Genomic DNA, 22171 nt, shown 5'->3' on the forward strand with positions numbered 1-22171 from the left:
TTATATCCATCAGATTTTTTTTCTCTTGGGCCCCACTGCTGCACCCTTGGTCATGCTTAGAATTTCTTCATCAGGCTGTGACATTGATCTCCTGCCTCTTTCATCTGTGTCTATCTGTATTTAATTCATTACTTACCAGAGCAGTCTTCCTCAAAATGCATATCTCCTAACTTTTGATAGTTTCCACTGGCTTCTGATTACTAATAAGTCCAGATTTTGTTAGTGTATATGCAGGTCCCTCCTCCCTTTCTTTGCATTTGATCTTCATTCCTGGAAGACCCTTCTCTCTTTTTCCTGAGTTCAGGTGTCTCTTCCTTTTGGAAGCCACCTTTGCTTTCTGCAGTCTGAGTGGTAGTCTGTAGTCCTGCAGCACTTCTGGTCAACTTCTGTTTGTTTATACTGATCCCTGTCTGTGTCTCCCACGGGACTGGAAGATTATCAAGAGAAGATATATCTTGTCTTTAATCCTAAGTGTTTATCATAGTGCTGGCACAAAATTCATGACACCTAATTCACAGTTTGAAAAACTGAGTTAAAATTCTAGCCTTGGGCTGGGTTGTGGCTCACCGGTAGACCGCTTGCCTTGTATGTGCAAGACTCTGGGTTCGATCCTCAGCTCCACATAAAAATAAATAAGTGAAATAAAGGTATTGTGCTCAACTACAACTAAAAAATAAATATTAAAAAAAAAATTCTAGCCTTACCACTTAACAGCTCTGTGAGCATAAGTGTAAGTTACCTAACCTTTCTAGATCTTTCAGTATATAAAAGTCATGGTTCCTGGCTGTCAGTCTAACATAGTTGGGGGGAATTTCTGCTTTTCCAGCAAATTGCCCTATGATGTGACCCCTGAGCAGGCTCTGGCTCATGAAGAAGTGAAGACACGGCTAGACAACTCTATTAGGAACATGAGGGCTGTGACAGACAAGTTCCTCTCAGCCATCATCAGCTCTGTTGACAAAATCCCGTGAGTGCTATCAGTTTTTATGACCCCAAATATAGCCCAATGTTAGTGTCTTCCTGTTCGTTTGACCCTTCTCACTGTTTGTCCATCCCACAGTTATGGGATGCGCTTCATTGCCAAAGTGCTGAAGGACTCCTTGCATGAGAAGTTCCCTGATGCTGGTGAGGACGAGCTGCTGAAGGTAAGAGTCTGAAAACCGACAGAATCCTGCCCTTCTAATAGCCCTTTGAAGAAAAAGTTACAAAATTAGTCCTGACAGACCATTAGTGGGTGCCTAAGCATAGTTTCTGGCATAATTCACCATTGCTTGTGAACTCTTGAAAGCAATTGTAAATAGTAAATCATGGCTCTCTTGGTATGAAACAGTTCCTATTCAATTTGAATGGCACTCAGTGTACCTTAAATACAAGTAGAGGAAGATGGATTTTTTTTCCTGTCTCATTAAATTTCTGAGTTCTATCTTCTCGCTGAAGAATTGCTCCCTCTGCTGGTGGCCAGGTGAAAAATAGCAAGCACAATTGTTTCTGCTAAAGCTATTGCTGAAAAAACTTTCTTACTCAGCTACACTCTTTTCTTCTTCTTTTTTTTAATCTGAACACTTTTTTCTTCTCTCTCCTAGTTCTGTGCTTTTCTACAGTGAGGCCTCGATTCTAGACTTTCTGTTCAGGTGAATTAATTTTATTTTTTCTGAATGAAACCTCTAGGGGAAATGCTGTGACTGTCCTTGAATTCTTCTGCAATAGAGATGTATGTTGAGTGATTTCATTTCAGAGGCATAAAGTTTGCCTTTGAAGTCTGCAGCATGAGGATGATGGGGGTTGGACAGCTTGCACTATGCTAAGTAGATTGTGTTTAAGTACTTATCTTAACTATGTTTATTAGCTTCTTATAATGAAAAGCCCACCTGTGTGAAAGTAAAAAAGTGCATGTGGATGACAGCAACCTTCTTTGCTACCATGATATGTGAACAAAAGATGCCCTTAAGTCTATCATTTTTATTTCTGAATCTCTTCTTTCATCAGTTACTGGTAGTGGTTCTCCCTTTTTTCCCCCACACCCAACAAAATAATTTTTATTCTAATTCTAGGCCCTGAGAGAAAGTTTATCTATGCATGGTGCATGTGCGTGTGTGTGTGTGTTTTATTTTTTTCCTCACAGGATTGCATTTTCTCGTTTCCTTTGCTAGCAAAGTCATTAGTAGTGTACTTGGTAATATGGTTTTTAATAGCCAGCATTATTTTTTATCTGTTTCCAGATTATTGGTAACTTGCTTTACTACCGATACATGAATCCAGCCATTGTTGCTCCTGATGCCTTTGACATCATTGACCTGTCGGCAGGAGGCCAACTTACCACTGACCAACGCCGAAATCTGGGCTCCATTGCAAAGATGCTCCAACATGCAGCTTCCAATAAGATGTTCCTGGGAGATAATGCCCACTTAAGCATCATTAATGAGTATCTTTCCCAGTCCTACCAGAAATTCAGGTAAGAGAAAGGCACAAAATATCTGAAAATTCTATGAGCATATTTTAATCTCTGAGGGAAAAGACAAGGTTAAATACCACCTCTAGCTTTCCCTGGACTGAGCTGCCATATCGCAAGATACATGTTTGATATACTCAGGGCTCCAAAGGATGGCGCATTCATTTTGAAGAAGATTTTCTTATGACATAGATAGTACTTAATATAAAAACAGTAGTTATAGGTTAGGCCCATGTTTCTTTGTAATCAAAGAAGAATTGAGTGCTCTTAATTTTGATTAATTAACAGTTTTTGATTCACTGCTTCAGAGTACTATCCTACAGGTAAATGGCATGGGTGTCTGAGAACTATTTTAAATTGTAGTTGAGTGGTTCTTGTGGGCAGAACTAAAACTAGATATAGAACAGAATTATTTGAACCAGTATCCCAAAGCTATCAAGCAGCAGTTTTTACATCAAATATGCAGTAGTTTCTCTAGAATTAATTCTCTTCACTAGCTTCTGTCTGAACTCATTGCTTGAAAGGTTTGTGGACTATCTTCTTGCAAGCTTCTCATGTGTGTGTCACTTGTTGGGGGGCTGCCTCCTGTGTTTATTTTCAGACGATTTTTCCAAACTGCTTGTGATGTCCCAGAGCTGCAGGATAAATTTAATGTGGATGAGTATTCTGATTTAGTAACCCTCACCAAACCAGTTATCTACATTTCCATTGGTGAAATCATCAACACCCACACTGTAAGTATTTTTCTTTAATTACTTAATTTCATTACTCTGTCATTAATTAATTATCTTCCTTGGCTGCTGCTTACTATGTCTGGTGGTCAATTATCTCAGCATCCTGTGATGTTAATGACACCAAATCTTGTTGTCTTTCTTCCTTTGCCTCTCCCCTACTCCCCGACAATTCTGGGTATCGAAACTATAGCCTCTTGCATGCTTAGTTGCCTGACCCCACCACAGGTGGTCTGAGTGAGTCAGAATCCCTGGGGTCCAAAATGTACATTGTGAGCACTTATCTAGTGGCTTGAAAAAATTGTATTTTTAAAAACATTATCTAGAATACCAATTTCTTCCTCTCTGTAGCCTTGGAGTGACTCCCCCACCCTTGGAAGCTCCTATTTCCGCAGAGTTTTCAAATAATTTCTTTCCCCTTTGGGGACATGCAGAAAAAGAAATGAGGATATATGTGAAATATAAGTGAAATTTCAGGGACTGTCATTTCTGAGGACATAACCTATGATAATACCATCTTGAGGGCTTGATAATGAAATATTCATTTGGTGTGCTTTTTACTGAATTAAAAGATACTGTGCCAGGCATGGTGGCACACACCTGTAATCCCAGCAGCTCAGGAGGCTGAGGCTGGAGGACCACTAGTTCAAAACCAGCTAAGTGCCCCTAGGTTCAATCCCTGGTACAAAAAAAAAAAAAACCAACGATATTATACACTGGCTGCATTTGATCTCCCACTGAGGGGGTTGGGATGCCCACAAGATACTCTACCCTGGAAGCATTTACAGTCTGAATGTGAGTTATTTGAACTGGCAGTAGGCTATATTGATGAATTTAGATATTGAAGTCTATGGATTTCATTGGGGCCGTGAGGTTTAAAGAGTATCAGTGTTTCTTCTCCATACATCATAACATACGTCAGTCAATGGAGCCTACTTAATATTTCTTGTTTTTATTTGATTTAATTGGCTGAGGGTTAGCTTGTCAGTGTTTTGAACATACAAGCTTTGTTGGCTGGCCTCCTTTGTATAGATTACTGGTAGGCATCATGGGTGGGGATGGGGGCTAGACAGCTGGGTATGAAAATGGCATTGAAAATAGAATCTTTTCAGCTCCTGTTAGACCACCAGGATGCCATTGCTCCAGAGCACAATGATCCAATCCATGAACTGCTGGACGACCTTGGAGAGGTGCCCACCATTGAGTCCCTGATAGGTAATGTTCTGACTTAACTGCCCAGAAGATGAGAGGTGAACACGACAGAAAAGTGTTGTGTTGTCATCACCTCCTCTGATTTTGCACTTTACCAAATTCTGGATATGTATTGGGAAACAAAAACAAATGTGGCCCCTTTCTGTGAGAAGTTGAAGTCCAATGGAAGAGATCATTTTAAGTATAAATAATCATACTATTAGAAAGTCCTGTAAGGAAGAGATTTTGAGAGAGAATTGTGATATTACAGTGTTAAAATTATTTGTCAGCTATTTATGAAATTATTGCATTATGGATCCTTTGCATTTTTAGTTTTGGCATAATATTTTCTTTTATTTCTGAGTAAAAAGTATTCTTGACACACTGTGTTGTCTTATTCAAGTATCATCTTAGACTTGCATATTTTATTTGTATACTATCGCCCAAATATCTCCTTCTTTTATTATATTAACTCTCTTCTCTCCCTTACCCCTAAACCTTCAGGGGAAAGCGCTGGCAATTTAAATGACCCAAATAAGGAGGCACTGGCTAAGACAGAAGTGTCTCTCACATTGACTAATAAGTTTGATGTGCCTGGAGATGAGAATGCAGAAATGGATGCTCGGACCATCTTATTGAAGTGAGTATTGAAAGTAGGAAGAATGAAGTGAATGTAATTCAAAGATCCTTGGACCTTTGATAAGAGAGCAAACTGGATTGTACCTGAAATGATCATCCTGGCCTTCATAACCATCATAATTCTGGTTATCTCTTATGTTTTGCATGGCATTTTAATACCTTATTTGTATAAGTATTTGTCTATCTTACTTTGCTAATGTTGTAAAATAAAATTTAAATCTCAGAAATCATAACCCTGGTACCTACTGTGTTGTAATTGCGTAAATAAGCCCAGGGCCTCAAGTACCTTGTATCACTAGCTGTCTGCTGGCATCTCTGTGAAATGATATTTGTATTGCTATTGCTTCGGTTCACTTAAAAGGAAGCAAAATACACAGTATAATGTTTAAATGCTTTCTCATCTCATTTTAGCACAAAACGTTTAATCGTGGATGTCATCCGATTCCAGCCAGGAGAGACCTTAACTGAAATCCTAGAAATACCAGCCACCAGTGAACAGGTAAAATTTTAGGTTTAACTTAACATCTTCCTAAGGTAGATAAGCTTTCCTGTAAGTGCATGCCAGGGTTAAAGGAGGTGGACACAGATAAGAGATTGTGATCTAGGGTGACTCTGGATTTAACCAGAGGATGGTGGTAATTAGGACTAGTTTGAGAAAGTTGTTAGTTCCAGAACATCCAGAAAATGTTCTTAGGACATAAAGCTCTCTGACACGTACATGCAGAGAGTGAGTCATTTTAACCTGGGGCAGAGTCAATGAGTTCATTTAGTAATTTATTGAGTATTTTATAGTTGGAATTCTATCAACCTTGGTATATAGAAGAAAAGTACAGAAGGTGGCTCCTAAATTTAATGATTTTAAGATTCTGGGGCTGGGAATGTGGCTCAAGCGGTAGCGCGCTCGCCTGGCATGCATGCGGCCCGGGTTCGATCCTCAGCACCACGTACAAATAAAGATGTTGTGTCTGCCGAAAGCTAAAAAAAAAAAAAAGAAAGAAAAAAAAAGAAACAGATTCTTTTGGGGAAATGTGACCTATATACTGGAAACAGTGATAAAACCATTTAAAGTTAACTCTATACAGAGTATAAAAATGATATGTTTGAGGAAAGAGGTGAATAAGGAGGAGGACATCAGGAAGGCTCCATGAAAAAGTGGAACTTGCAGAATGGGCAGGATCTGGATGTGCATTTAAGTCAAGAGAAGGCATTCTGTGCATGAGAGCCCACATGAACAAAGGTGCAAAGGAGAGGAAGAGCGTGACGTGATCAGACTACATATCTAGGATGAAGATGTGAGAAGAAGGAAAAAAAAATCACAGAGAAAAAAAAAATCACACAAGACCAAATTATTTAGAACCCAAAAGCTAGACAGGAATTTAGCCCTGCAGAGATAAGGACTAAAGCATGTTTGTAAACCCTGTGGTCATTTAATATTGATTAATTGGGCAAAGTTGTCAGGGAAGATGGTGGTTGAATTATCTAAATGTGTGATAAAGTCTCAGAGTGAGGGGTGGAATGGGGAGGTAAGCTTTGGGAAGGGTTGGTGGGTCCACTTCATGTTTAAAACTTGTTTCTCATTTGTCAGATGAGAAAGTTGGTCAAGTCATTTTTTTTTTCATGTTTTAATCATGGGAATTTTCTTCATTAAGTTGATAACTTACTTAGAAGCCCACTATAAAAGGGAGATTGGTAGAGGAAAAGGACCAGGGGGGAACGGGAAGAGTTGAGTGAGGGGGAGGTAGTGGGGAGTGATATTATCAAATTACATAGATAAATCATGTGCATGTACAAATATGTAACAAACCCCATTATTATATACAACTACAATCCACCAGTGAAAATGTGGGAAGAGGTAGGGAAAGCCCCCGATAAACCAAACATGGTGGGAACATCTGAAACCCGAGCTACTCAGGAGACTGAGGCAGAAAAATCACAAGTTTGACGCCATCCTGGGCAAAATTGATAAAAACCTTATTTTAAAAGTCCTGGGGATGTGGCTCAGTAGTAGAGGACCTTTTAAAGGTTTAATCCTTAGTACCAGGGTGGGGTGGGTAGGGCAAGTAAAACTAGAGTTACTTTGGGAGTTCCAAGAACAGGGCACCTGGAACTTGGCCCTCCAGGACTCATGGTACTTCTGGGAAATCCTCAAGGCTACAGAGAACTGTTTGAAAATCACTGTTTTAAATGAATTCTCAGCTTTTAGACACTACAATGTATTACTACTTAGGTGTGTATGAGGGACAAGAAAAGGTATGCCCAATAACTGCAGCATTTTAATCTGGAAGGAAATTTGAAGTAGGAAAGCAGGAACCATCCTCTATTGAAAATCTATTATTTGTTAGTACCTCTATTAATCTTTAGTTTTTCATTTATTCCTCACATTATCCCTATGAGGTGAGTCTTTTCATCCCTGTTTTACAAATTAGGAAACCAAGACCCTTACAGGTTAAGATCACCAGCCTGTTGCAAAAAAAAAGAAAAAAAAAAAACCAGACTTGGATCCAGTTCTGTCTGACTTCAGAGGCTGTACTCTTTTGCATTATGGGATGCACAGTTGTCTTGACATTAGAAGAAAGAGGGATAGTGGGAAAGGGGAAAGGGAATCACTCTATTTGGGAGGAATTACAAATTTGAACTACAAGCCACTGCAAATATAACTTCCCATTATAAGCAGTTCAAAACATTCTGGCTGGGCATGGTGGCACACACCTGTAATCCAACTGACTCAGGAGGCTGAGGCAGGCAGATCAAAGCCCTAAGCAACTTAGACCCTGTCTCAAAAAAAAAAAAAGAACTGGGGATGTAACTGGGGTAAAATGCCTCTGGGTTAAATCCCCAGTATCAACAAAACAAAGAGCACCACCATAGCCTTTTATGCAAAGATTTGGATTCTATCACCATAAAGGTGATCATTAAAGTATTGAGAATATATAAAGAGAAATGGTCATGGGTCACTTGGAAGTATCAAACCCATGCAGAAAAAATGCAGAGCAGATGAGCAAAGTGACAACCAAGAAAAGTTATTGGATTTGGGGTGGGAGAATGGTAATTGGTGATGAGAGCTGTAGATACTGAAGTTGTTGAAGAAGAAAATGCTAAAAGACTGGAATAGCAAGTGTAGATCATTTGTTGGGCAGAGATGTAACTGAGAAATGAATGATAGCAAGGAAAGATGGCAGAATTGAAGGAAGGTTGTTTTTTTGTTGTTGTTGTTGTTGTTATTGTTTTTTGTAGTTATAGATGGACAGAATGTCTTTATTTTATTTGTTTATTTTTATGCTAAGGATTAAACCTAGTGCTAAGGATTAAACCTAGTGCCTCGTGAGTGCTTGGCAAGTGCTCTGCCATTGAGCTACAGCCTCAGCCCTCCAAGGAAGGTTTTTCCCTTCTTAAGATATTGTCATTTGCAGTATGTTTGAAAGCAGAGGGATGGCTTGATTCAGCCTGGACAAGGTGGCCAAAGGATTAGCAAGGTTTTACTGGTCACTGATGTTGTTATTATAGTTATGACATTTGTGGAGCCAGATTTAGAAAAATTTAAAAGCACATGGTATCTATGATTACCTTCCTCTGCTTCATGAAGTTTTTCATTTGTCATTTGGTAGAGGGGCATAACTTGTTCCCCTCTGTTTCTAGAATGAAATTTGAGAACTGTATAAATTCAGATACAAATAAGCTATGTAAATCCAATTTTAGAATCAGTGTGGCAACCTTGCCAAGAACTTGTTTTTCTCATCTGTAGGAAGCAGAACATCAGAGGGCCATGCAGAGACGGGCTATTCGTGATGCTAAAACTCCTGATAAGATGAAAAAGTCAAAGACTGTGAAGGAAGACAACAACCTCACTCTCCAGGAGAAGAAAGAGAAGATCCAGACAGGCTTAAAGAAGCTAACGGAACTTGGGACTGTGAACCCAAAGAACAAATACCAGGAACTGATTAACGACATTGCCAGGGTACTGAATTTGGGGGACAGTAATGGCCTTGCCTTGTTTAAAGTTATTTCAGGGGCTCATAAAGGGATAGTAGTTGCTCAGAGAAGAGCTTCAGTTCACGAATTATCATCTTCCCCTCTGAGAAACTGTTTCTGACTCTGACTTGAGGACCTTGCTTGTCCTGTTGTAGCTTATTCCATAGCCTAAATTAACAGGGAGAGGATCCTATATTAGAGTTTCCTGGGTCTAAACTTGTCCTTGGCCTTAAAGAATTCTTCAGATCTTTTTCATAGTTACTACGAAGTATAAAGTTGGTCATCAGATCCTTGATTTGTATGATTCATTTCAAGTGAGGGGCTCTAATGTAAGCTGAGAATTTTAGGCATTCTCTGTTATTGCACTAAGGATACCAGGCACACCTAAGAACTCAGTGATTGATGTTCTTCTTTTCTCTCTCTCTTGACAATATATATTAATTTGTGAACCCAGATTGCTGCCTGTTAGGAATGTGTGTTCATGCTCAAGACAGAGTTAAACATTGCTGGGGTCTAGTGCTGAATAAACCACAATGATTCAAGAAGCATATGGTATCATTATTTTCTTAATCTTAATACTTATGTTTCAGGACATTCGGAATCAGCGGAGATACCGACAAAGGAGAAAGGCTGAACTGGTGAAATTGCAACAAACATATGCTGCTCTGAATTCTAAAGCCACCTTTTATGGGGAGCAGGTGGATTACTATAAAAGCTATATCAAAACCTGCTTGGATAACTTAGCCAGCAAGGGCAAGTGAGTATTAAAAAAAAAAAAAAATCAATCCAAGGAAAGAATAGGATTGAGTGGGGAAAGAGTACAGGCTATTGAAATGACATTGAAAAGTTTTACCTAACACAGCCTGGATCTGCTTATCACATTAGTTCTCTATTTTGCTTCTCGTTATTTGCATAATTGGCTACCTCCATTCACTAGTGTATGATGGAAATAATGCAGAGGATGGGGGCAATTTCAAGGATGCTTACACCAGAGCATTCCTAGTTCCAAAATACCTCCTTAAGCTTATAAAAATTAGAGAATCATGAAGATTGGTCATCTAGTGGTCGCAAAATCTAAGTATGCTTGCAAGTCTCTTAAGGAATATTAGACAAATTTGGATTCCCTAACCCCTGGGGACAAGATCAGAATCTGAGGAAAATCTGGTACAGCTTTCCTAGAGCTAGTCACAAACCATCAGCATACTCATTACAAGGAGAGACTGAACACCCAGAGAGGTGAGGTGATGAGTGCAGGTTCTACTTGTGAGGTTGGTTTACTTTTCACCCTCAACTCTAACCTCAAGAATTTTCAGCCAAGCACAGCACTGCATGTCGAAAATCCCAGTGGTTTGGGAGGGTGAGGCAGGAGGATCACAAGTTCAAAGCCAGCCTCAGCAACTTAGCAAGGCCCTAAGCAACTAAGTAAGACCCTGACTCAAAAAATAAAAAGGGCTAGGGATGTCACTCAGTGGTTAAATGCTTCTGGATTCAATCCCTGGTACAAAAAAAAATAAAAGAATTTTCGAACTTCAGAAAGGTTGATTGAATAGAACAATAAGCACCCATGTATCCTTCACCTAGATTCACTAGTTTTTCATGTTTTGCTGCGTCTGCTTCTCTGTGACTTCTTCACTCTTACACAGGTATACTTTTCGTTTTTTCTCTGGAATGAGGCAGGGCTGATATTTAAGGGATGGGAACCAGACTCACCTAACCTAGCTTGCTGAGCTGACTTCTGTGTCTTTTTGACATGTGTCTGTCATTCCTTGTACATTTCCTGCCTGTCTGGCACATGGTGTTTCAAGTTCAACTTGTAGCTTTGCCTCCCTGGACTTGGAATAAATTATTTGTGCATCATCACCAATTCTAGTTACTGGTGTTTAGAAACCAAAAATATCTAACAATGAGATGTGCTCATTGCCCAAGTGGCCACTGCTTTTAGATCTTCTAAGCAGACATAGCCAGATCCTCATTTCTTTTTTTAATGACTACATACTAATCCATTGTGTAGACAGATAAAACACTTTATTTAATTGATTCTCTGGATAAACTTGTATGTTTGTCATTTTGCAAATGTGATCTTTATTTCTGAAAATTGATTTCTAGAAGAGGAATTGCCAAGTCAGGATTTCTCTACAACCATAATCTTGATATTTCTATATACCTTTCATGGTAATTGTTCCCATTTGCACTCCTACCAACATTTCTGAAAACCTTCCCCTTGGGAGCCCCAAATCTATAGATCTCATTTGTCTCTCCTTCCCTTGCTTACTTATCAACTTCATATCTTGATTATCAAGATATTATCACAACTTGATTATCTTAATAGTCTTCTAATACCTGTTTGTTTTTCCTTACTCCCATTTCTGTGATTGCTATGCTGGCTTAAATGCTTAAAAATTATTGTGTGGAAAAATTTTCCCTATATATCCTAGGGTTTTGGAGTTACTCCTTAACCCAGGGACTTGTTATGGTTACCTCAGGCTTGCTTACTTGCTAGTTAGATGTCTAGGTTCCAAGAAGGACACAGAAGCATTAAGATACTGTTGGATCCATCGCAGTATTCTCAAGTATAACTTAAACTAAAGCAGAAGCAGTATAGTAATATTTCCCCTCCCAAGACCACCCTGACAAATCCTAACACTGTTCACCATTCTACAAGTGCTGTGTTACTTAGGCTTATGTAATGAGTTTTCTGGCCTCATTTCTGAATTACCAGTGACTAGGACCCATAGAAAATAGTTACTTATAAAAAAGTGACATATGGGCTGGAGTTGTGGCTCAGTGGTAGAGTGCTCACCTCGCATGTGCAGGGTCCTAGGTTTGATCCTAAATAAATAAAAATAGAGGTATTGGGCTGGGGCTGTAGCTCAGTTAGTAGAGTGCTTGCTTTGCATGTACAAGGCCCTGGGTTCAATCCCTAGCACCACAAAATAAATAAATAAAGGTATTGTGTCCAACTGCAACTAAAAAATAATATTTTTTTAAAAAGACTTTTCCCCCCCCACCTAAAAACAGAGTCTCCAAAAAGCCTAGGGAAATGAAGGGAAAGAAAAGCAAAAAGATCTCTCTGAAATATACAGCAGCCAGACTTCATGAAAAAGGAGTTCTTCTGGAGATTGAGGACCTACAAGTGAATCAGTGAGTATTTATCTTTTTTTTTTCCCCCTTTTACTTTGTTGGTTTTTAAATTTTTGCATTCATCACTTCTTCTTGCTTTTATTTCTCTTTCCTGGTGGCCGCTTTGTATTTTTATGTATTAATACACATATACATATACAAATAAATATACGTATAAAGAAATATATACACCTAATTTTTTTATGTGCAAAGTTTGGCCTCATACAAAATTAATTTGTCATAAAAGAAAATGTATTTCTCTTCTTTTGGAACATTTGTCTCAGAGCACAGTCACACTTTTTTCTGTGTGTGCCTCATCTTAATTTTTTCTTTTTAAAGCAGGAATCCATTTCTTCTGTGTAGACCAAAAATAAGATAACAATAATAAGAAGCATTTACTTGTTGACACCAGCCTGTTATTCCAGTTGCGCAGGAGGCTGAGGCAGGAGGATCTCAAGTTTAAGGTCAATCTCAGCATCTTAGTAATTTAGGGAGACCCTGTTTCAAAATTAAAAGGATTGGAGATGTAGAACAGTGGTGGAATATTTGCCTAGCATGAATGAAGCCCTGGATTCAGTCCCTAGTACCAAAAAACCAAACAAACAAGAGTAAAACACTTTATTCTACTTGTAGAATTTTCATTTTTTTTTCTGGGAAGCACCAGCTTGCTTTGTGGATCTGACCCTATGTCTTCCTGAAGGTCCAGAATCATTCACAAACACAAATATTTATTATTTATTGAGAGCATCTGCTTAGTTAGCCCCATTGACTTCAGACTGCTGAGCTATTTCTTCTTGTATCTATTCAAAAGGAAACTTGGGCTGGGGCTATAGCTCAGTGGCAGAGCACTTGTCTAGCATGTATGAGGCACTGGGTTCAATCATTAGCTGCATAAAAGTAAATAAATAAAATAAAAGGTGTGCTGTCCATATACAACTACAAAAAAAAAATTGAAACTTTTATGTTTTTTTTATTCTAAAATATATATTCAGGGGGCCGGGGTTGTGGCTCAGTGGTAGAGCGCTTGCCTAGCATGTACGAGGCACTGGGTTCGATCCTCAGCACCACATAAATGTAAAATAAAGATATTGTGTCCACCTGAAACTAAAAAAATAAATAAATAAATAAATATATATATATATATATATATATATATATATATACATACATATGTATGTGTATATATATATATTCATTATTGAACTTTGAAAATATGATAAAGCAAAAAGGAAAAGTAAAAGCATTTTTATTCCCATAAGTGAGAGATAACCACTGAAAATCATTTTAGTATATTTTCTTCTGTTCCCCTGTTCACATGAAGAATATCTATTTTGCCCCACTTAATCTACCTACACACACACACACACATATATATGTATGTTGTAGATGGACACATTCTCTATTTTATTTTAATGTGGCACTGAGGAATGAACCCAGTGCCTCACTCATACTAGGTGAGCCACATTCCCCTACTTATTTTCTTAATGTAAATTAATATGATATTGTTTATTATCAAGTAATCTTTTTTTATTTTTGTTTTATTTCTAGAGAGAGAATTTTTTAATATTTATTTATTTATTTTTTTAGTTTTTGGCGGACACAACATCTTTGTTTGTATGTGGTGCTGAAGATAGAACCCGGGCCGCACGCATGCCAGGCGAGCGCGCTACCGTTTGAGCCACATCCCCAGCCCCAAGAGAGAGAATTTTTTAATATTTATTTTTTAGTTTTCAGCGGACACAACATCTTTGTTTGTATGTGGTGCTGAGGCTCGAACCCAGGCCTCACGCATGCCAGGCTAGCGCGCTACCTCTTGAGCCACATCCCCAGCCCTGGCTCAGAACTTTCGATCCTCTTGCCTCAGCCTCTTGTGTAGCTGAAATTATAGGCATGCACCACTGTGACCAACTGAAAGCATCTCATTTAATGGCTACATAAAATTCTCTAATTTAGCCTATTGTAAACTGCTTAAATTGGTTATATTGGGTGGGGGGAGTAGTAGTTGCTATGCTGCCCAGGCTGATCTTAGGTTTCAGGACTCAAGCAGTCCTCCCCTCTAACTGGGACTAGAGGCCCATGCCACCACTCTAGTATTTGTTTTAAATAGTAGATGTATAGAAATGGAATTTCTGGTTAAATAAGTTTAAAAAATTATTTTGTTATAAAAAATGCTATCAACCATTTTTAAGGGTACAGTTTATCTGTGTTCAGTGTATTCACATTGTTGTGCAACAGACCTCTGAAGTTTTTCATCTTTCAAAATTCTACCCATTAAATGGCATCTCCCTGTTTACTCCTCCTGCCAGTCTCTGGCAATCACCATTTTAGTTTCTATTCTGTGAATTTGACCATGTTACCTCATAAATGAAATCAGACACTATTTATCTTCGTTGCTGGCTTATTTCACATACCATAATGTCTCAAGGTTCATCCATGTGACAGGATTTCCTTCCTTTTTAAGGCTGACTAATATTCTATTGTATGTATTACCACATTTTGTTTATCCATTCATCCGTTGATGGATGCATGTGTCGTTTCCACCTCTTGGCTAGTGTGAATAGTGTTGGAACAAATGTGGGTATGTAAATATCTCTTTGAGATCCTTCTTTTAATTCTTTGGATATGTACCCTAAAATGAGATTGCTATATCAGATGGCAGTTCTAGTTTAAATTTTTTGAGGAGCTGTCATACCGTTTTCTAGTTATTTTCTTATCAAGGTGGGAGAAGGAGATAAAAAGAAGACCCCTTTGGGGGAAAATTGTCTCTGTTCAGCTGAGCTTGGGAAAGAGCCGAAAGAAGCCAAGTGTTTCAGTGTGTCTAATTTAGCCTGTGCACTCTGATTTCATTTATAAGGTTGAAGGAAAAATATAAACTCTTAACACATGTTGCCAAAATATTTCCCATTAGTGTCTGAAGTATATATGAGTACCTCTCTCACTATTTCCTTGCCACCACTGAATAATGAATAAGATGATTTTTTATGTTTTTTTTTATTTTAATAGTTTATGTTTTTTTTATTTTAATAGTTAAAAATATCTCCTTAAAATTGTGGGTATTTAGACTGAGTAATACAATAATAGCAGTTTTACTTTGGTCATTCTCAGTGCATTTAAATATACAGCACCTACCCTTTCCAGAAAACCTCCTCTTCCTCTTGTTCCTTTTACTAACTCTTTTTGCTTTACTTACTCGATTCTCCCAATCCTCAAATGTGCATGCATCCTGCACCCAAACACAGATGCTCTCCCTCCAGCCACTTTCCTCCTGGTTTTCCATTTATCAACCAAGTTTCAGCAGTGGCCATGTGGAAGACCAAAGGAATTCTCTGATGTCACCCTTTCACAGGTCTCTTGTGGTATTCCCCAGTGGCTCCTCTTTGAGTAGAATGCAAATGCTGTGGAGAGAGGTCACCATTCTTCCCTCCAGGTCCCAAAACAAAGGGTACCGAGCAATGGCAGTCCATGCTCCTTCACCTGTAGCAGGACTTTGAACCTGTACCTCTGCCCCTTTTCACCCATGAAGACTGAATTCATCCCTTTTCCCAGTTCGCAGAATATTGTTCTATGAGAACATAAAAAGCATACCCATATGTTATGTTTCAACAGGTTTAAAAATGTTATCTTTGAAATCAATCCAACAGAAGAAGTTGGAGACTTTGAAGTGAAAGCCAAATTCATGGGAGTTCAAATGGAGACATTTATGCTACACTATCAGGTGGGTATGCACAGGTAGAACCAAAAGCTTCTCTGTGAGGTAAGTTATATTCTTATCAAGGTGGGAGAAGGAGATAAAAAGAAGACCCCTTTGGAGGAAAACTGTCTCTGTTCAGCTGAGCTTGGGAAAGAGCCAAAAGAAGCCAAGTGTCTCAATGTGTCTAATTTGGCCTGTGCACTCTGCAGAGCTTTCCAAGATGTGTAAATCTTCAGGAAGTGTTTAAAGGAATCTTCCACCTAAGTGTTGCCAATAAATTGAGCTGGTACCTTGGACTTGAATGAAAGGCTTAGGTGTAAGGATTGACAGTATAGTTTGAATTTTTTTTCTTCTTTGATTTGATATTAGTACTTAAAGTTTAGTTTTTGTCTTTTTTTTTTTTTTTGGTACTGGGGATTGAACTCAGGGTTCTTTACCACTGAACTACATCCCCAGTCCTTTTTATTTTTGATTTTGAGACAGGGTCTCACTAAGTTGCTGAGGCTGAACTGGAACTTGTGATCCTCCTGACTCAGCCTCTGAGTCCCTGGGATTACTGGCGTGCACCACTGCACCCTGCTAGGTAGGGTTAGATGTTTTCTGATGAGGTGTGTGTAAATTGTGTCTTTGTAAATTGGGTCCCATTTTAAATTCAAAAAGAACTCAGCAGGGATTCCCTGATTTTTACTTTAAAAATCTAATATTTTCACATTTAAAAAATATTAGGGGGGCTGGGGATGTGGCTCAAGTGGTAGCATGCTTGCCTAGCATGTGTGAGGCACTGGGTTTAATTCTCGGTACCATATAAAAATAAAGATATTAAAAAAATATATTAGGGCATTGAGAGGATTTCTAGCAATGTGTGTAACACTTCATAAATTTTGTTTTGTTTTGTTTTCCTTCTGTGCTGAAAATCGAACCCAGAGCCTCATGCATCCTGGTCAGGCTCTCTGCCACCAAGCTGCACCCCAGGCTCTATAGGCTGTTACTGTCCCATTTCTCATAGTGCTACACTCTGTCAACTGGGCGGGTGCCTTGCTGTAAACATGCACATGAACATGTTGCTCCCTTTACTTGGGCGCCCTTCCTCCCCTTCCCATCCCTTGTATTCCTCCATGTAATAATGAATACTTGTCCCCAGCCATACTGCAATAGTTGGTCACCCCTTTGCCTTAGTAGCCCTGAGAGACATCCTTTGTTTATAGTACATGTTGACGCATTTCCCTCCCAACCCCCAAAACTGTGCCACTCCTTAAGAACAGGTAGTATATCTTAGTCATCTTTGTTTCTTTCTCAGAAGCCAGTAGCCTCTCAAAGTATATTGGCCAAACAAATGTGAAATGATTTTGTAATACAAATATCTAACTGTTTCCACACAAAAAGGATCCACTTTTTCCCTCATTTTCACCAAATGCATATAGGATAGGCCTACCAGTCTGCCTAAGGTAGTTTATTCATTCCTGCTCAAGTTCCAGACTTGATGTGGGGTGCCAGGTGTTATGTTAGGCATAGGTGACACAATGGTCCCCACTCTCTGGAACTGCTAAGATTTATTCAAAAGATGAATTTTGAACTTTTGGGTTCCTTTGAGCCCTTTGACCCTTGCTTTCGCATTCCCACTCCTCTACAGTGTACAGGTGGGAGGACTACACCAATAGTAGTGAAAGCAGCAGCTTTGTAATCAGGTCTGGAGTCAACATGACCAATTGTGTTCTGCTGAGCACATCATTCAGCATCTCTGAGCCTTAGGAGATCATCTTCAAACCTGGTGTGATCTCACTTCGTAGGATTTTTGTGAGGACTTAAAAACATACCATATAATGTGCCTAAACAATGCCAGCACAGAGTAGGCTCCTTAATAAATGTTTATCTCTTGCCTTCAAGACAGAAAAAATTGCTCACGTGAAACAGAAATTAATTAAGAATCTAATGGGCAGGAGGCATAGCTCAGTGGTAGAGCACACATTAGCATGCAAGAGACCTTGGGTTCAATCCCTAGTTAAAAAAAAAAAAAAAGAATCTGATAGATATTATGAAGACATTCTAGCCTTGTCTCACTTTCTTTGTTTTTTGTTTGTTTGTTTGTTTGTTTTTTGGTGCTGGGGATCGAACCCAGGGCCTGTGCATGCAAGGCAAGCACTCTACCAACTGAGTTATATCCTCAGCCCCTCTAACTTTCTTCTTTTGAAATATTTTTTTTAGTTGTAGATGGACACAATACCTTTACTTATTTATTTATTTTTATGTTGTGCTGAGGATTGAACCCAGTGTTTCCAATCCGCTAGGCAAGCGCTCTACCACTGAACTATAACCCCAGCCCCTCTTGCCTCACTTTCAATGATTAGTATATTTCATCATGTCTTGCAATGCTTCTACCTTTTCTAGATTTATTAAACCTGGTGACCCACAATGAAATGAAGTGGGAAAATGTCATTTTAACTTCTGAAATACAAAGAGTTTTGCAATGCTGGGAATGGAAGCCAGGGTCCTACACATGGTAGGCAAGTGCTGTACCACTGAGCCACATCCCTAGCCCCCTGAAATAAAAAGGGCTTAGAAGTATATGTGTGATAACTGAACATACTTTTTCTTTTCATGTTTGGTGTGTTTTAAATATAAACAGAATGTCTCCCTATTGCCAGATTAACCAGAAGGTCCCTTGGCCAACTTGTCTATATGTTCCAGCTCCCAGGGTAGCTATGCAGGGGACAGATAGTTCTGTATCTAGAAACTTCTATCTCACCCCGCTTTGCATGTGGCACACGAGGCATGCTTTATTCCTTCTGGATCCCTCACTACATTGTGTCCTTTCTTGTTCCACAGATTTGATTGACTGTCAAAATGGTTGTTTTGTTTTGTTTTTAGGACCTGCTGCAGCTACAGTATGAAGGAGTTGCCGTCATGAAATTATTTGATAGAGCTAAAGTAAATGTCAACCTCCTGATCTTCCTTCTCAACAAAAAGTTCTACGGGAAGTAATTGATCATTTGCTGCCAGCCCAGAAGGGTGAAGGAAAGAAACACCTCACCGCTTCTTTCTAGGATCCTTCTTTACTCGTTGGAAGCAGAGGCTCACCCCACAATGATGCCCACTTCAGTACTCTCCCAATGCCCCATTTTATCTTCTTTCACTCTAAGAGACATTTGTTGCCCATTTTTTTATAGTGAAATTGTATTTCAGACTTAGTATGACCCTTCTGCTTCCTTTGTTTTCTTTCATCATTTAGGAAAGAGTGGAAACTCCACCAAAATCCCTTGCTGTTGTTATAGCCTTTGAAGTGGTATTACTATTTTGTAAGCTTTGGTGTTTGTTTTACTTAGTAATAAGGATAGTGGAGTTCAAATTACTGTTATTTAGAAGTGGAAGTTATTAGCATCAATAACAGGTACATATAACATACACAAAATGTCAGGTTATAAACAGTTATAGGTTGTCATTTAAAAGTGAAGCTCTCTCCTGGGCATGGCAGTGCACGTCTGTAATCCCAGCAACTTGGAAGGCTAAGGCAGAAGGATCACAAGTTGGAGGACAGCCTCAGCAACTCAGTGAAACCCTGTCTGTAAATAATATACAAAATAGGGCTGGGGTTGTGGCTCAGTAGTAAAGTGCCCCTGGGTTCGATCCCCAGTAGTACCAAAAAAAAGAAAAGTAAGGCTCCTTTATATTTCTGTCCCACCAGTAAAATCAAAAGATATAGGGGATCATTAATTCTCTTCCATTCTTTTTTTCTTTGTAGGCAGGAGCTAATACAAATCACTGTTCTCTGTTCAAATAAAACAGGTTTAGAAAAAAAAAAATATTGTGTTTAAACTTCACTATCAAATTTGGGCAATGTTGTTAGTACAACCCCTTCTCCATTGGATGAGAGAGTCCCACTGATAATGTTCAGCTGTCTAAGTAGATGCAGAGTGGGCTGAGTGCCCACCTTTGTACACCCATGTGCAGAGATTAACTAATTCAAAGTCTTCTCCATCCAAAAGGAATGGGTTAGCCTTAGGGTAGAAGGTAATTATTTTTTAAACTGTTTTGTCTTCAGAGTGCCTTATTAAAGCATAGATTTATTTCTTAAAATGTGAGTGATAGGAATTTTAAAGATTTATATAATGCTTCAAAAGTCTTTGGAATACTCTTGAGAAAAGGTTTTTTAAAATCGTTTTATCTGTATATCTGAACTCTTGAAACTTTCTTATAGCTAAAACACTAGGTTTTATCTGCAGTATTGCAGAGAGATAATCCTGCCTTAAATAGCCAAAATAAAAACCAGCAAACTATATTATACTTGAGATTCAAATAAAATTTTCTTCCCATTTCTTTCTCTTCTCTTGCTGTTGACAATTGTGCCTTTATTTTATGAACCCCAATTTTCTAGGCTTAGTTAAAACCAATTCAATTCTAAACATTGAGTTTAGGAAGCTTTTGGTTCTTGGATAAAAAGTCATAAGTGCTACCCGCCCCCACTTAATCTGTTTATCCTGAAAAAATATTGAAATCATGCTACTGAGCCTCCCAATTTTTTCTGAAGTTTTGGTTCAGTATTTTTTTTAATCATAAAACATATTATGAACTAACATTTAAATTTTTACTTATGTATATTTAAGGCCAATAAACTGTTTTGATGAATAGAAAGTTATATGGTGTGTCCCTATGACAAATGTTAAGTCTTGGATAAGTGTTTTGCATGACAGACGGTCTGTGCAGCCTGGGTATAGCCCACAGGGAAGTGTCAAGTGGAAGGATCTGCCACTTGCCCTGTCCTTGTTTTTGGAAGACAATTTTTTTTAACAGATGTTTTCCTCAGATGAAAAGAAGATGCTCTTACAACCAGCATCACCTCAAAAACTGGAACTAAAAAAGCGTGTCAACCCTGTTTCCTTAAAAGAGGATACCCATCCCAAATACGTCCCAAAACCTGCTTCCAAGACAGGAATGAACAAAGTTTACAACTCCTTTAATAAAATAGGATAACTTGATTATTTTAAATATTTTGTTCCTAAAATAACAATTTCTAATGCAAAGTAACCCAAATGCACTTCAGGAGTTTTGGTGCCAGATGTGTAGAATTACTGTTTTAATAGCACAGGTATCACTCCAACAAGCTCTGAAGTCGCAACACTGACACCATGTAGCACTTTTATTTTATTAGCGGTAGCATTCCCTGTCTCATCTCACTTTTTCTTTGACCTTCTCTTTGACCAACCATCATGACATTTACCATGAATTTACTTCCTCCCAAGAATTTGAACTGCCCATCAGATTGTTGCTACACACAATTGCCTTTGTATCTCTGTATGAAATAAAAGGTCATTTGTTCCTGTTTATGTTTATTTTTCTCGGTTTCATTGTTAGCAGTTCCTGCTAAACAGTGTTGACTAGGGTGAGATTTAATAATTAAAAACCACAACAAAAGCAACCCCTCTACATCCTTAGCCTTTTTTTTTTTTAATTGCTGAAGCTGGTCTTGAACTTTTGATTTGTCTGCCTCAGCCTCCCCAGTAGCTGGGATTATAGATTGAGCACTAGATTTCAAAGTAAAGTTTACCAGGATCCAGGGCTTCACACATGCTAGGCAAGCACTCTACCACTGAGCTAAATCCCCAGCCCTCCATTATTTTGAGTTAGGGTCTTGCAAAGTTACCCAAATTGGCCTTGAATTTGGATTTTTGGTCTTTACCTCCCAGTAGCTAGGATTTTCAAGCATGTGTACCACAATGCCCAGCTCCTTAAGTGATTTTTAATGTGCAAATTTAGCCTTTTAAATTTTATTACACTTAAAGTAGTCTTAAAAGGAATGTGGGGATGGGCTGGGGTTGTGGCTCAGTGGTAGAGCACTTATCTTTATGTGTGAGGCATCACATAAATAAATAAAGGTATGGTGCTCATCTACAACTAAAAAAAAAGGTCAAAAAATGTGGGGGGCAGACTAATGCCACTTAAATTCTGATTGGCTAATTAATGACCAAAGGTTTAAATTGCAGCAAGTTTTTACCTTTTTTGCAGGTACTAGTGATTGAATCCAGAGGTGCTATACCAGTGAGCTATATCCCCTACCGCCACCATCTTTTTAAATTTTTTTCTTTGAGACAGATTCTTGCTAAGTTGCCCAAGCTGGCCTTGGAATTTGAAATCCTGCCTCAGTCACCTGAGTACCTGGGATTATAGGCATGTGCCCTCATGCCCACCTTACATTATTCTTCGGACAGCAGTACACCAGGTGTTGAGCATGCAGTCATGGTGCGCTTCTCCAGGTGGGGGCTTCTGCTAAGTTAAAAGCAAGTCACCAGAGAAGGCTGGGGGCTGTTGGGGACAAAAAGTAAACAGCAATAATAAAAAGGAAAAAATGGCCTAGTTAAAAGGCAACCTTACATAAAAATGCATGTATGT

General features: G+C 38.7%; 1 protein-coding gene across 1 annotated transcript in view; it reads left to right on the top strand.

The window, feature by feature from the left end:
• Positions 1 to 21106, top strand: part of Iqgap1 (IQ motif containing GTPase activating protein 1) — a 113238-nt gene extending 92132 nt beyond the window's left edge. The window contains exons 27-38 of the mRNA XM_076851297.2: positions 827 to 967; positions 1061 to 1145; positions 2220 to 2452; positions 3051 to 3183; positions 4293 to 4395; positions 4876 to 5011; positions 5422 to 5509; positions 8753 to 8965; positions 9570 to 9736; positions 11998 to 12120; positions 15706 to 15814; positions 18656 to 21106. Coding sequence (XP_076707412.1) covers positions 827 to 967; positions 1061 to 1145; positions 2220 to 2452; positions 3051 to 3183; positions 4293 to 4395; positions 4876 to 5011; positions 5422 to 5509; positions 8753 to 8965; positions 9570 to 9736; positions 11998 to 12120; positions 15706 to 15814; positions 18656 to 18769 — 1645 coding nt within the window. The 3' untranslated portion in view covers positions 18770 to 21106. The remainder of the gene's footprint in view (positions 1 to 826; positions 968 to 1060; positions 1146 to 2219; positions 2453 to 3050; positions 3184 to 4292; positions 4396 to 4875; positions 5012 to 5421; positions 5510 to 8752; positions 8966 to 9569; positions 9737 to 11997; positions 12121 to 15705; positions 15815 to 18655) is intronic.
• The last annotated feature ends 1065 nt before the right edge of the window (positions 21107 to 22171 follow it).

This window comes from Callospermophilus lateralis, chromosome 3, assembly GCF_048772815.1.
Source record: "Callospermophilus lateralis isolate mCalLat2 chromosome 3, mCalLat2.hap1, whole genome shotgun sequence".
Lineage (NCBI taxonomy): Eukaryota > Metazoa > Chordata > Mammalia > Rodentia > Sciuridae > Callospermophilus > Callospermophilus lateralis.